A 16141-nucleotide genomic window follows, 5' to 3' on the forward strand; every position below is an offset into this window, starting at 1 on the left:
TCCGCCATGTCGGACCTGGACTCCCTCATAGTGACCTTTCAGACGCAGCTGTCGGACGTGATGGAGACCGTGGTGAAGACGGCCATGTACGAGGTGACCAGGCTGGTGGAGGACGGATTCCTGGAGGAGGTGAAGCGCAGGAATCAGGAGGCGGAGAGTCTGAGGATGCGGTTGCAGTGGGCTGAGAAGAAATTACATGACCAAGGGGGGAAAGAAGGAGGGCACACAGGGAGGTGTGTGGACTGTGCTAAGAAGGATGCAGAGCTGTCCACCGACACTCCAGCAGAAAAGCCCAAAGATCAGCACGACGGTAAGAGCCAACACTGACTGAGCTGACTGTTGCAGTAACCCCAGCGGTGTCTCATGTTATTACACCTCAACATCTGCACTTTCTAGATGTGCTGACTTCCTGCACCGTGAAGAAAGAAGGCAATCCTGCCAAAAGATGGACACGAAGCCACAGACAAGAAGTCACATCGGAGTCACAGCAGCAGGCAGATCCTCCTACAGGCGCTAACAGCCCGGAGAGGGAACCACAGGTAAGGAGCATCATGTCACCATGGTCAGAAGTGTGACATCTAATGTATGATCATCCGCCGTAAAATAAAAGATTGCACTGAAAAGTACAGCGTATCATCTATGATATACCCTGCTCAGGCCACAGAAGAAGAGGATGTTATGGCGGAGAAGGATGAGGGAAACAAGGTGCCTTGTTCATCAATGCATTTAGGAGGGTGGAGCGCTGCTCATAATGGTAAGTGTTGTCAAGTATGTTTATATACATCTTAAAAAATGTATTGACAACAGATTAATGTTGCTTGTAACTATCCATTAAATTAACCATTTAGAAAAGCGATTCTATGGCTCAGCAAAATCACTGGACTGTCACTGACATTAGTTCACCAGGAAGAAAAGGGCAATGTTAAGTGTGAATGTGACCAACTGAAAACAATTTTAAACCTTCCCCACTTTCACTGAACTTACTGTCATATTGGCATTTTAAAAGTCAGTAAAGATGAAAAGGCTGCTTATGCTGCGTTCACAGAAAGGCTGGAGATGAAGGCCAGATTAGGTTGCATTGGATTGTCTAATATTTCTCAGCTGGATGTTTTTCTGACTGCTGCATCATTTTCTCAACATGATGAAAATGCTCATAAAGGTCAGCCTGGCCGGTTTAATTTATTTTGAAGTCTGATCCATGCGACTGCAAACTGCTACTTCACTCTATGAACCTCTTGGCTGTCTCTGATTGTTATGCAGCTGAAAGAAATTAGCAATTTATTTTTTACTTATTTAATAGTTTTCTACATGGGAGAGGATTTTCTGCCAATTATACACTGCACACTCAATATGCGTTTTCATTTTCATTTAAAATTTTCCTATTAATCATCTTTTTTTTTTTTTTTGTTTATGAGAAAATCTGGTTGCATTCTGTGATCAAAACATTAATTCCACTTTTAGGATTGTTTGACAATTTAAGTTTTACCCCCTGTTTGCAGCACTGCAGGCATGATTTAAATGGGTTGTGTTCCTTCATCTATTGTATATGGCACATTTTAATCTTGTGTCTTAACAAGCTTCAGCTATGGGAGGAAAAAAAAAAACAACTCAAAATGAGCATTTCTAACACAGATATGATATATATGTGCAAAAAGACAGCAGTGCCAGAAAACAGTCGAAGTGAAGTGATCATTCATTCATTTTCTCCCACTTTTTTTTCGGGTTTCCGGGTGCTGGAGCCAATCCTAGCTCACACTGGGTGGGTCAGGTCGCCAGTCCATCACAACATACAGAGACAAAGAGAGACAAACAACCACTCACACTCAGACCTACAGCGCCCATCTTTTCAGTTACACTGCTACTGATAACATAATCATTATATTGGATCATAGTGGCTTAGTGAGTTTTGAATTTTAAAAGGCCTTCAGGTAACTACTCTCTCTGCCTATAGGAACCGAAGTAATTGCATACAAATAATGAAACCTTTTTTCACTTTGTGTGTGTTGACAACAATCCGGGCTTGTAACATAAATATTTTTTTTTTTTTTTTTTGCTGCAATAATAAGTAAGCCATTTTAATATTCACCCCTTCCTTTTTCCCAGGTAATGCTGACAAATGGTTGTGCAGTTTTCTTTTTATTTTAACCCCCCCCCCCCAGACACACACACACACACACACATACGTGGAGATAGTGTTGCTTTATTTGCAGTAGCTGGGAGACCTTAAAATACATTACATACAACAGTTAGTTCATTAATCCTCTAACACGGGAAAGCATATTTAGGCCAGAATGATTTCACTGGATGGAATATTGTGTATTCAGATGTTCATTAGGTTGACCTCAGTATCAATTTATGTATTTTTGCAACGGTCTTCCTTTTGTGAATTGGTCTTAAAATTGTTAATATAATGTCCATTTGCATCCATTTTCCAGGTGAAGCAGGTTCCGAATCACACAGCACAACTGAGATGAATGAAACACAAACAAAACAGACTCAAGAAAAAAAAGAGGAATTACTAAGGAATATAATTAAGCAAACTCCTCAGATATCTGCTGAATATGGATTTCCAGAAGAGCAGGAGGAAACGCACATGGAAACACTCGCCTCACCTTTGGAAGTTGATGCTGGTTGGGCTGGACTTCTGCAGAATCACAGACTTGGGACTGTACAGGATCATGATATGGCCAAAACTAGAGGTTCTCTAAAGTGTAAAGAACACAAGCTGTCTGACACTGTGACAGCCAATGTTTACACTAGGGTTGGTTCAGGATCCCCTAATGCAGGGCAACAAAAAAGCGAAGCGTTGGGTGTGACAATAAAGCAGGAGGTTATTTTTGATTCGGATGATTGTGAGGAAAGTGACCAAATACAAAAGAGCGACTCGACAAAGACTGGGATGGCATCTTATTCACATTCAGTTAAACAACACAGATCGAGTTCAGAGACACGCAAACAGAACCACATTTCTAATAAAGCCACAGTGCAGGAGGTAATGAAGCTGCACTCCAAAGTAGGTGCAGGTCTTAGACTGCAAGCCGCCATACAACACCTCCACAGACCGATGAAAAAAACCCCTCACACGCTCTCAAACAGTAGCACAGCTGCACTCTCTGCAGCTCATACTCAGGTTGTAAATTTAAATCCGCTCAGCAGGATTCCCTCCACATCCAAAGTTGCTCCACCGCTTCCACTCTCAGTACAGCGAGCTCACCTAGGTGACAAACAAGCTGCTGCACTAAACCGAACTGGTGCCCCCTGGGTCAACATCAGATCACACCAGTCTGCGAACTCCCACCATGCCAACCCCACCCCTCATTCGGACTCTCACGCTGGCCCCAGGCACCTCCTGCGCTGCGGTCAGTGTGGAAAGTGCTTCCCGCACCCCAGCAACCTGAAGGCCCACCTGCAGACTCACACAGGTGAGCGGCCTTTCTGCTGCTCCCTCTGCGGTCGCAGCTTCACCAAGCTGAGCAATCTCAAAGCCCACCGACGGGTCCACACCGGGGAGAGACCGTATTGCTGCTTGGCTTGTGGCAAACGCTTCACCCAGAAATGTAACCTGAAACGCCATCAGAGGATCCATCTAGATGTATGATGATGGACAGCAGGTGACAGTAAGACGTGGTGTATTTAAGGTTCTGTTGTTTTTTTTTTTTAGGTTGAGATGCTACAGTGTTTCTTTTGCAATGCAATACATCTGCTGTGATGCACTGCAAAAATGCTGCTTGTGTACTTGTCTCTTGAAGTGATTGTCCCACGTTCCTCTGTACATTCCAGAAAGGTGATAAATGAAAGTGTTTTTAATGTTATTAATGAAAACAAGCATCTTGTGGTGAAATGTGTCATGTGCAGAGATAGGTCAGTTGTCATTTTTTGTCAATAAAACACTATTTATGTGGACATGATTATTCTTTTTTTAATAATAACTACACCATGCTTGAGAACAATTTAAGATGATCAAATTAGGCTCAAATTGATAAGTTGAGGTTGACTAAAAATTAATCTGACATGGCTGAAATACAGGGCTGCAGGTGAGCACATGCCTTCCGAGACAAACAGTATTGGTAATGCCAAACAATGGAAACAAGTCAGATGTAGTTTAGCCCGTATAGCAGCATAACTTTCACCAGGCTGTCTCACTGCTGAGCTCATCTGTGGTGGGATATTAAATGATAGCTATTTAAGTTTTTCCTGCTTTTAGTAGACATCTGGTGAGCACAAGCTGTTGTTTTACTCCTAAAGAGGTCTTTTTTCTAATTCTTTAAGAAGTGCCGTACATGTATATATCCCTAACAAGCACTGCAGGTTACTAAGGAAATTGAAATTAATTAAACAAAAAAAGATGCACCATTGTGAAATTTGATAGTCTGTGTGATTTTGTTAATTCTTCGAATCCTTTTGTACAAAACTTTTTGAACAATGAAAGGCACTTAGGTTTTCTATTAGGAGTATATATTTTATTTACACTCACACTGATTATCAAAATTAAGCTCTTCAGCAAAAAAAAAAAAAAAACACTGTTAAACTTTACAACATTACTGTAGTATCTTAAGTGGCCACTGGGTGACAGCCTGCATTACTTGGACCTGAAGAAGTTGTCAGATGATTTGTCGTCTTTTTGACAGGCTGTTAATGTATCAAAGATAACCACTGCTTTTGTGCACCTGTGCTGTATGTGTTGCATACAGGATTTGGCTTGCTTTGTAGTGTCTTTGTAGTTAGAAACAGGTGGACTATGCAGGTGACCTGCGACCTGTAACAAAATGAATCAGATTTTCAGTGTAGTTGAGAAAAAGCCAGCTCTGTCAGTCTGAATGTGAAGACGTTTAATTACTTAAAAAAAAAAAAAAGTATTTTTATTTCTCATATCCTCTCTCTTTTGCCTTCTCACGTGGTCACACTTTCTCTCCTGTGTGCAGACACTCTCTTTCCCCACGCAGAGCAGTAACTCACCCTCATACGCCAATATTGTGTCGAAGAAGAAACTTTTCGCCAGACTGCTTGGCTTTTATTTTGGCCATAAATAAAAGCTACTTTGCACTGACCTGCCATTGCAATGATTTGGTTTAAAGGATATTGGAAAATATTTTACATCTAATGGATTTGGGCAGTCATGGGACAGAGTTGTAATAGTGTTGCAAGCTTTGCAACACTAATTAAACTCTCCCTAAACAAGGTACTGCAGTCCTTCAACCCTAGCATCATATTGCATCATATTACATAATATATTAACTCAGGTTCATTATAAAGCAAGCAGTTACATATACAAATATTGCAAACATGACAAAATGGTAAGGAGAAAATGGAAATAATACAATAATAACCTTTATATAGATTGTACTTGAAAAAAAAAGAGAGAAATGGTGAAAGTGCAATTGTAATACAAAGAGAACAATGATGTAAACTAGAAAATTTCCTCAGAAATTTTGAGAGGGCCTCTGGGGGCTGTTGCCACGGGAAGGAATGCGGCGTCTTTCCCACAGTAAAGATGCAGCATTATAGTAATCAGTAGTAATATATGATCAAAGTGAACAACATTGACTGTAGCTCTGTGTGTTTTTGTGTCTGACGGTGTGTTTATCTCTCTGTGTGATCAACAGATTCCATTGACTCTGCTTGGCCCAGAGGCACTAATAAAATAAAAAAAATAAAATAAAATAAAAAAATACACATAGTATGTAAATGTTACAGTGATGATTAAGTGAAAAAATCCTCCTGGGACTGTTATATATAATATGTTGGACAATAGAGGCCAGCTGATGACGGTTAAATGAGCTTTCAGAAGTAGAGGGGATGAGGTTGAGTTGGCTGGATCGGATGTTACAGTGGAGGGCTGTGGTTTGTTTCCCGTGTCTGAAAACGAGTCACTTAGTTTTCACAGCAATTTGAAGAGGTTTTGAAACACATTGGCCTCAGTCTGCTGATGGGGTCATCAGATGAGAACTTGCTTCTGTCTGAGATTTGGGAAGTCACAGATGAGTTGGGTATTTTGCCATTTAATTGGGAGATTCAAATCTTCTTTTTCTTCAGCTGCCAAAAAAACACGACAACCTTCAGGCAACAGCTCAATAGCTGAAACCTATATCCTCTGCATGCGGGAAAAAAAACAGACTGCAAATAAAGATGGATGCAGCCTCTGTGACATCGCCCATTCATTTCTGAAGAGCAATTTTGAAGCTCAGAGAGGACTGTTCACCATCCCAAACTGCTGGCTAATCCAAAATTGGGCAAGCGAGAGGAGCACTGTCCCTGAAAGCCGCATGCCCACAATTCTGAAGAAACGTATGCCCCAGTCAAATTTTAATGGATGAGTTACGTCCTGTGTGTCTCTGCAGAAGGAAATGAGATTGAGAGACAAGCAGATTTCGTACGAAGCAGTGAACATGCTTATTTCTGCTGTGAAGCTGGACCTTTTAACACTGGAGTCTGTGGGGATTGACCTGTTTTTGGAGCCAGCTTCTAGAGGCCGTTTGAGAAACTACATTTCTTGGCACTTCTAAGTTGGCTTCATCTTCCAGCCAGCTGAGGTGAAACAGGCCCCACGTGGTGCACTTTTTTGATTTATATGCATCTACGTGTATACTTACAGTGTATCACTTTTCTTCCAGTACTGAATCTTTTTTGCTTAGTCCCTGAATGCCCTACTGTGCTTAAGACCCCCCCTCCCCCACCACCACCACCACCACCACACACACACACACACACACAAAAGAAACTCGAGTGCAGAGTGCATTCATTCATAACCGGTGTTTGTTCTTGCTTTTACCTCAGTTCTCTCATTGTATTCAAATATGTTCAAAAGGACTACATGTACAGCCAGGGGTCGTTTTGTGTAGTTCAGCCACTGACGCCTTTCATTGGAGAGACTGTGGATGCCTCCCGGAGTTGAGAGAGACAAAGGACAATGAGAAATCAGGGAGACAGACAAATGGTGCCAAATTATAATGCTGCTTTAAATACGAAGACGAACAACTTTTTTTTATTTTTCTCCATGCTTTTCATCCCAGATTTCTGACATGAAAAGCAATTTCCATCATCTTTAGCTCCTGTTTTCGTGAAATTTCCAGGCAATCAATAGCATTAGCAGCGGCTGACTGGTCCTTGAAAGTAATGCCTCCTCCTCCTTCAACAGATAGCTATTCTTTGAAAGAAACTTCTTTTCTCTTCTGTGTCAAATCATTCCAATATGAAATTCAGTGCTTAATAGGCTGCGTGGAACATGCACTGTGGAAGATTTATGCCAAGTGTTGCCAGGGTAGTCTGCCTTATTCATAGCACATTCATATTTCATAAATGCAGCTCAGGCAGAGGATTGAACTTTGATGTGTTCTCCATTTTAACTTTTATTCCCATTTGTTGTAGGCTATGTCCACTAAATCCATTAAAGTCGGGGTTTGAAGTCCTTGAGCTTAGCGTTCTTTTTATTTTGTATGAAGGAATAAATGTGGCTTATGAAAGCCAGGCTACTTTCTTTTTTTCTCTCCTCGGATAATGCGAATGGGACCCGTATTCATAACTCACTTAGGGTTGCTACTTTTCCAAACTTTTCATAGGTACTCGTACCTCAGATCTGGAGTTGCTTGGTGTGATGGTGTCTTTCAGATATTGTGACTGGTTAGTTGGAAACATTTTGCAATCTTTGTCTGTCAAAGGTGCGAAGTGAAAATGATGTGGACAATTTTCAGTGGTCTGCTTTTTTTTTTTTTGATTTTTTTTTTTTTTTTTTGAAGAAAGGCTTCTCCAAATATAATGATATTCACAGTAAACCTGAGAACATAACACACATGCAAAAATAAAGTTTTTATTTTTATTTTTTAAATCATATTGTAATATAACAACTGTAAATGGCCCAAATCTCAATGTATAGGTTTGGTTAGAATTTCTTGACGTTTTGTAAGATTATAACTTAAACATCTACTCTACGGTTCTTTCAGATTGTCCTCAAAAATGGACAAAGACTGTTAAGTGATGCCAAAGAGGAGCTCTAAACCCACGACTGCCAAATTATAGACTTCAAATTGGCATTTCGGAGACAAGGACGCAAGAGCCCTTTCAATTATGGTTGATAAAGTCTTACGTTATTGTGTTGTCAATACTCTGAACTGTGGCTGTTCAGCTAATGTTCCTGCTGATTTATTTTAACCATAAAGACTAGCCAAGGACGACATATGCAACTTTGTTGAAAAAGAGGCAACAAGAGTTCACATCCTAGGAGCAAAAGAGGGATGTTTTCCTATTTTTATTTATTTATTTATTTTTTAGCCTTAAGGTTCCCTCCGTCATTCATAGGAAAATCTTTATGGTCTTCACTCCTATCACTCGTGTTGGTAAGATAAAATACATTGTTCTGGCACAAAAAAAGCACTTCTACATTCTTTGCACAAAGGTGTGTGCATTGAGAAAAGGGAATCAAGCGTACCAGTGGGGTTCACACTGTCATTGTCACTGGAGAGCCATGCACATCTTTCATCACGGTGTGTGTGTGTAGTAATAGCCGCATTGAACTCTTTTCCCTGCCAGTCTCACAGTTTGGTGCTTGTTTGTCCTTCAAGTCTGGCAGAAGCTTGTGAAAACACATAACCTGTCTTGCTGTGTGGGTAAGTGCACCTACAGTCGCAGCCAAAGCAACAGAAAAACCAAAATCTATTTTTCGCACAAGTAGGCTCGAAATGATAAATATTACAACTTCGCTCACAGAGTTTGTTGTTCCAGTAATTATAAGGGACTTACATGCCTTATTTATGATACACCTTTCTGCCAAGAAGATTTTGGCATGGACCAAAAGAGCAAAGGTCAGGCTAGATCATTGTTAACAAGGCCTGCAGTGTTTTATCTGAGAAATAATGTGATTTCATTTTGTCCTTGAATATGTTATTAAGCATTAAGTAAAAAATTCTTGCAATTGCAATGGTAAGATATTATTGGGTACAAATTCAGCCCAGGGGAAGAAAACTCACTGTTCAGTCACCTCTCTGCATTATGTATATGCTCTGTTCTCTTCCCATGGCAGCTTAAACATGGCATCTTAAATAAATTGCCCAAATGCCCCAAAAGAACAAAAAAACTAACCAGTGTGCTGCTGGAATACTTGCATTCCCCGGTGTGCTTTTCAGAGTTAGTTTGAGGCATTTTCATTAAATGCAACTTAATTTTGAAATTTAAAGAACTGAGAGAGAAATTCGTACTGCCTGACAGCTTATTCCTTTAGAGTCCTTTAGCACAGTTGCAATGGCATTTTACCATCCTTCAGCTCATTATTTTAGATTTTTGGCCTGCAGATTGGCTATTTTTCATGGTTCAGTCTCATAACTTTCACCAACCTATTTTCAGGCCATAGAGCTCCTGAAGTCCTGCTGAACCCAGTTTAGCTTCCTGCCTGGAACTGGATACTGCTCAGCTAAGGGGTGGACAGTAATGAAGTAAATTTACTTGAACTAGTCTTTTGTATGACTCGGGGTCATACATCACGTTACAACATCACAACACAGGACTTTTATGAGTTTCATCTTGTATGGCCTCTTTAACTGGAGGTGTTTTTGAGCTAGAAACACGTCTGTAGCAGAATCGCATCAGTGTATTGTATGAAGACAATAAAGCTACTTTGCTTTCCCGAGGTCGTTTTTACATTTCCATGGATACTGTATTTGTGCGATTAAAAAGCCAAGACAGTTCATCCTACACACTGAATAATTATGCAGTTTCACTAATCAATCCCTGCCATTTGATGCTGCTTCTGAAAGCCTCCGCTGTCCACAGTGTGATTGGTCGGTTGTCACTGGAGTCCAAGCTAATGCAACATGACTGTGTCAGTTCCTTTTTAATTTCAAATCTGTTTGTCCGCAGTTCCTTTTTGTGTGGCGTTTCCATTACATTTGATCCCTAGATCTTTCTCATTTTTTGGTGTTGTTTTCATTTGTCCAGCGCTCCCACCTCCCTTATTTCGTATAATCTGTTTAATCACTTTGACCCTGCCTCTTCTCTCTCATCTGCCCTTCCACATGTTTTCCACCAACATCAAACCGCTGCTCTGTAAATCCCTGGTGTGAACAAGTTGGGGGAGTGTTGATCAATGCCTTTATTGTAACTGAGCGGCAACACACCAGCGCACCCTTTCCCTGCAGCGTAACTTTCTCACCATAGCATAGCATTAATCATGATGAGCTGGTACTGTAGCTGCAGCATTAAGATCCAGAACGCTGAAAAGTTCAGTTTTAACTTGTTATTTCATGCCGTTTAGCTGTAGGCACATACCCACCCACACTCCCAAAACACAGTGTCTCATGCTGCCATTGTCATCATGCAGCATTTTATTTTTCTGTTTAACTACTTTATCTTTCTTCTTGTCAAGAAGCTGAGATGTCACTTCTGTGTCTGCATTTACAAAGTGCAAAGTGATCTTCAATAAAGTTACAGAGAATATGTATAATAATAATATGAATGTAGAGTCAAAAATTTTATTCCCTCTGCTTTGCTTTAAAAAATATGTATATTATTATCACTGTAACAAATGAGTCGGCTGAGATGTCCACCAATAAATAAAGAGCTTTTTGTAGGAATCTGTTTCTATCAAAGTGCATTTTCAATAAAAAAAAAAAAAAGAGAGAGAGAGAGAGAAAGAGAAAAGAAGACGATGCTCAGAAATGTAAAAATTGTGAACAATAAACCTCAAGTTTGAGTTTTCACATTGGTTTCAGGTCACACTGGTCACAGTGGTTTCTTGTACCTTGGTTGAATATATTTATGTTGGTGTTTCACACGCAATGAACTAAAGTTTGTGACTGAGCAAATCAGTGCTTTCAAAATAAAACTGTAGAACTATAAAAATGAATCTAGTCGAGGTAAGGAAAGAGAAACTGAGCTCTGAGCCAGTGACAACACTGCACAAATGCACTTGGCTTAAGAGAAACCTACCCACCAAAAAGTGAGACTTAGTCCAAACTTTCTGAACTATGCATCTGGTGCAGTAACCACACTGCTAAAATACATCTTCAAACCGAAGACCACGTGCTTTCAATCGTTAAATTAGCTTTTTAGAGGGTCAACCACAGAATTACTTTCCACTGCATTGAGATTGCAATGCAACAACACCACACATCATTTTAAGTCCAACTTGCACACACTTGGCATTCAGATTGATTTAAATAATGGTTAACTGGACAGGAAAATGACAGTTGCATCAGTTTGTCATGTATGCAATAGAGCCCTGAGACCCTTAGGGTCCTTATAGTGTGCAGTCTGTTGTGAGTGTGTGTTTTGAGCTACAAATAAGCTGAATTGAAATGATGTTTATATCAAACTCGTTATCTCATTTTAGCACATCAGCATGCTAATATTTTCTAGGTTAAACATAAGGTACAATGCAGGCAGATGGAAAAACTGGAAAAGAATTTCTAACTGTATCACCACAGTGGTAATATTGTGCTGTTGGGGCTTCTCAGCGGCAGAGACAGGCGGGCTGTTCAGAGTGGAGAGCTACTTTATCGGTCTGAATCCTTTTGTAAAAGACAGATTCTTATTTCTGATGAAATGTCTGAAACGTGTTCTCACCATGCGATCGTATGGTTATACATTCGAAATTAAATCCACAGCACAATAAAACCAGAGGGGCTGTGAAAACCTCAACCTCTCACAAAATAAATGATAAATAGAGCTGAGTCAAATTTGGCATGGGCTGACTTGACTACAGGTAGCTAAAATCCAGATGAGAGAAGAGAAGAGTTGATAAAAAAAATACTGATACTTTCCCCGGAGCCATCTTTATTTTGTATTCAGAGCAATAAAGCAATGAAAAAAACAAATACACGAAGGATTGGAGTTGCTGAGTGATTTCGAGACCTTTTGCCCCTGGACAACAGGAAGCTGATTATCAGCATTTCTCTGACAAAATAATTGAGTCAAATTTCTATTTGATTTTCTATTTCTGCTTCAGTTAACAATCTCTTAAAAGACTCAATAACTTAGAATAAATGAGACAAGGAAAAGTGATTTCTGGTAAAGATAAAAAAAAATATTATTATCTCTATTAAATATCTATTAAAAGATGGAAAGATTTTGAGCTGACATTGTCCCATCCACTGCAGTTTTTTGTTCTTTAAGCTAACCAGTCTGTCCGACTCGAGTTCATGCACATGTGCCACCACAAATCAAAAACAGACTGGTATTACAGGTTCAATCAGCCAGGAGATTGCCACTGAATCCTCAAACTGCCATTTGCAAATGTCGTTGGTGCTCCTCGAGCACAGTGCGAGATATACACCCTGGCTCACGCTCCAGAACAATCATTGCTTTTGAAGAGAGTGAGGATGGAGGTCATTAAAAGTTTACAGCTCTGAAAGCAAACATGATAAATGTGGCTTTTAACATTTTTGGAGCGAGAGCAGGGAGGAGAACAGAGGAAGGAGGAGAAAGGAAAGACAAACGCAATCTTCAAAGACAGTCATTCACATTCCCTGCAGTTGTTCATTGAAACCCTCTCTAATTATTATTGTGGAGTCATACAGACACATCTGTAAGAGTGTAGCACCAACTGGAGAGACGAAGGAAAACATAAAACACACTCCACATCACATCTCAGCTTCTCATAACCAAACCTGTCTGTTTCATTGGTCTCTCTTTCTAGCTACACTTGGTGCTTTGTTCTTCAAAACCTACTATTCATTGACTCTGAGCTTTCACAGGTTGGTATGAAATGCTGTGATTAGGGGCATCAGTTCTGAAGCTGATACAGGCGTTTGGAAAATGCTTCCTACAGTAGGGGTCAGTATTGCTCCATATGGGAATACTGGAGACCATCTGCTTCCTCTGTTGTGTGTTGATTGAGCTGTGTGTGTGTGTGTGTGTGTGTGTGTGCATGAGTGCCATGTAGAACACACTTTGTCAACATAAATTGATACCAGACACACACACACACACACACACAAACTTAAATTCACTCATTATCTTGACTCTGGCTCTGATTTCAACAAATATCGAGCAGATGACACATTTTTCTTTTCTGTGACTGCTTCCTCTTGCTTTCCTCTTTCCACCTTATTGGTCTTTTTCTGTTTTGTGAGGTGTTTTACCCTCTGGCTGCAGACACACACACACACACACACACAAACTGAAACACAAGTTGTGACACACACACGAGGGATAGCAAAGCAAAGCAGAGGAGAAGAGGCAGAAGGAGTTGAAAAGGATGATAGCAGTGGTTTGTGTTTTCCCCTCTTTTTTCTGTTGGTGTGTGCGAGCCACCCAGAGCAAAAAGACACACACACACACACACACACACACACGTATATATTTGCCTCTCTTTTCTCTCCTGCTCGTGAGGGAATAGAGCAGATGGAATGAATCCCTACAAGGGGCAATGAGCAGGATGAGAGTGGCTGAAGAAATGTCAAACACACACTTCCATGTAAGCTTTTGTCTATGTGGATGGAAATTGGGGTCATTTTGGTGCGAACCTTTCGCTCTGTTTTTGCAGAATGTGTGCGTGTGTTTGTGCGTGCGTGTGTGCATGTAAAGGGGCAATTTGTGGAAGACTAAAGTACGATGAACTGCGTTATCAGTGTCAACCAGGATGATTTAGACTGCTTAAGCTTTGTAATGTTCATCAGGTTAAACTTACTCGCTCTCTTTCCCTCTTACCAAGACCTGGCCTGTTGTGGAAGCCAAGGCGGGAAAAAATCCAAGGCTACATTTCCTCTCCCTGGCTAAGCCTGCTGCCACTATCTGGACAAACTATTGATGGTCTCCAAGCCAGCAGACAGAGGTCTGTCGCTCCGTGTACTGAGTGGGTGTCATGGAGAGAGCGAGACAGGAGCTGGAGATGGAGAAAGAGGGACAGATCGGATTAGCTGCAGTTGAGTCACAAATATTCCATTACCTCTCTGCCATACACACAAACGCACACACAACCACAGTGTTTCCCTCATGATGGTATTTGGCCTGAGAGTGCAAATTTACCTCACTGAACACAAATCAAAAAGAGGGGGAAAAAGGTGGAATGGTGAGAAAACTGGTTGAGCAGAATGCTTTAACTGCATTAAGAGGGCTTTTTCTGGAAGCGCTGTGAGTTCCATGAACGTTGGAATTAAAAGTATCTCAGGATGTCCTCTGACGATTCTGTCTTTTGAGTAGTTTAGCAGCATAATATTTAATAACCTCTGAGTAAACACTTGGAGGAATTGCTCAATAAATAATTGAAAGGGAATTTATAAATAATTTTCCCTCTTAATCTACTCAAGTGCACTGCCGCCAGGTCCCCGAAGTGATGCTCTTCCCTCTGGACAGTGGGCCGTTCTGGGCTGCCACCTAATGGGGGCGCTCTTGTCATATCTTAGAATCCATCACCTCAGCATTCACAGATGGGGTGAGGTGGGGGTGGTGGTGAAATAAATAGGTTATGCCGAAGAAAACAGTACATGTTTCTAAGAAAAAGGCCCTAACCCGCTATTAAAATCCTGTTTTTGGGAAAACTACTTTTGTTACAGAATCTGTCTCAGATTTCTGGGCATTTCCAGGAAATGAGAGAGGTTTGTGCAGCCCCGGAGTTCTGCAACCTGCTCCTGGGTCTATACAGAATGTTGGGAAATATATTGAGGCAGGCCTGTTTCACTCTGGTCTTTGGATTGGGGTGTCTATCATGGGTGCTAATCCAGAAATCCAAATTAAGCAGTTGCGTTGCAGCCATTGTGCTTTTCTTTTCTCCAATCCTTCACCAGTTTTCTCACTTGATCTTGCTTTCCATTTTTTTCAGTTTTCCATCCTCCCTCCTTTCCTTCATTCCCTCCCTGCTCCAGCGGCCTCCTATACAATTAACAACTGTTTGCTAATGAGGAGTGGGGGCTCATTATTCATCATATCGTTAACATTTAATTGCTCTGTGCTAATCCTAACAACCATCTCGCATAGTTTAATTGGCTGTCACTTTCTGGTGCAACTACAATGTCAGGGTTGTTTGACATCAAGTCTCCCATGTGGTCAGCGTTCTGTTTATGGTTATGATGGAGGTTTTTAGGTTGAAAATGGGACTTTCAGAGCCACCCAGTGGCTCACCTTGTGGAGGGCATAAAATTCTCAGTCCTTACTGCTGTGGTCCTTATTTAAATCTGATTCGCTGGTCTTTGCTGCACGTTATCCCCACTGTCTGTTTCCTGTGTGTCTCATTCTGTGGATAGATAAGAGGCAAAAACAAAACGTTCCCAAAAAAAGAAATTGTGGCTTTAGAGCTCATTAACATGAAGAATACACTCTGGGTATAGGTAGTGTGCACGTTAGACAAATACAGTCTGAGTGGAGCCGTGGAGTGTCTCATCATTTCAGATGCCTTCTCAGATTCCTCTTCATGTAGAGTGTTTCATACCTCTCTATCAGTCCCATCACCCCTCTCTCATTCTCCATCTCTTTCCCTGTTTATCTATCTCGCTGCTCGTGATTGCCCCCCACCCCCACACTCACACACACACAACCTCACCTGTCCTGCAGTGGCTCTATAAATCGTATGGGGTCAAAACAGTGGATGTTGTGGGAGATGCTGACACCCTGAGTGACAGGGGGGGAAGAGTGGAGGCAGTACAGAACCTCCCTCCATCACTCATCAACTGAGAGGAAGGAGAGAGACTTGAAGATGTGGAGAAAGGATGGGACAGAGAGAGAGCGAAGGAGAAAGAGGAAGAGAGAGAGAGGTACCGCACAGGGAGGGGGATGAGGGGGGAAAAGAAAGGGAGTGAGCAGCCACCCAACACAGTCATCAACTCCCTTCCATCCATCATCTGTCTCAGCCCAAAGGCTGCCACTGCTTCATCAGCATCACCTCCTTGCACGTTAGCTGTGTGTGTCTGTGCATGTGCACATACACAGGGAGGCTTAGCAATATTTATTTGCAAACCTGTGTACAAGATTGATTGTGTGGATGCTGTTGTGTGTATGTGTGTTTTGCTTTTTTTTTTATATATACTTCGATTTCAGTTCAGCACAAATTATATGAGTAGTGCAAGATTGTAGTCCATCAGTCCATAGAGAGCATTCTTCACAGCAGACAGACCTGGGGGGGGCAATCTGAGGTGAGAGTGGGATACGCCCTGAACATGCTGCCAGTCTATTAACAACCATCCTCAACATTCAAGCCTTTTCGCAATTTAGAGCCACTAAA

At 41.2% G+C, this 16141-nt stretch overlaps 1 protein-coding gene across 1 annotated transcript; it reads left to right on the forward strand.

Moving 5' to 3' along the window:
- Positions 1-3860, forward strand: LOC115050076 (zinc finger protein 184). The gene is made up of 4 exons (XM_029512810.1): positions 1-310; positions 397-539; positions 658-754; positions 2436-3860. Exons 1-4 carry the CDS (start codon positions 7-9, stop codon positions 3596-3598), a joined length of 1707 nt encoding a protein of 568 aa, XP_029368670.1. The 5' UTR covers positions 1-6; the 3' UTR covers positions 3599-3860.
- The last annotated feature ends 12281 nt before the right edge of the window (positions 3861-16141 follow it).

Source organism: Echeneis naucrates, chromosome 1 (assembly GCF_900963305.1).
Source record: "Echeneis naucrates chromosome 1, fEcheNa1.1, whole genome shotgun sequence".
Classification (NCBI taxonomy): Eukaryota; Metazoa; Chordata; class Actinopteri; order Carangiformes; family Echeneidae; genus Echeneis; species Echeneis naucrates.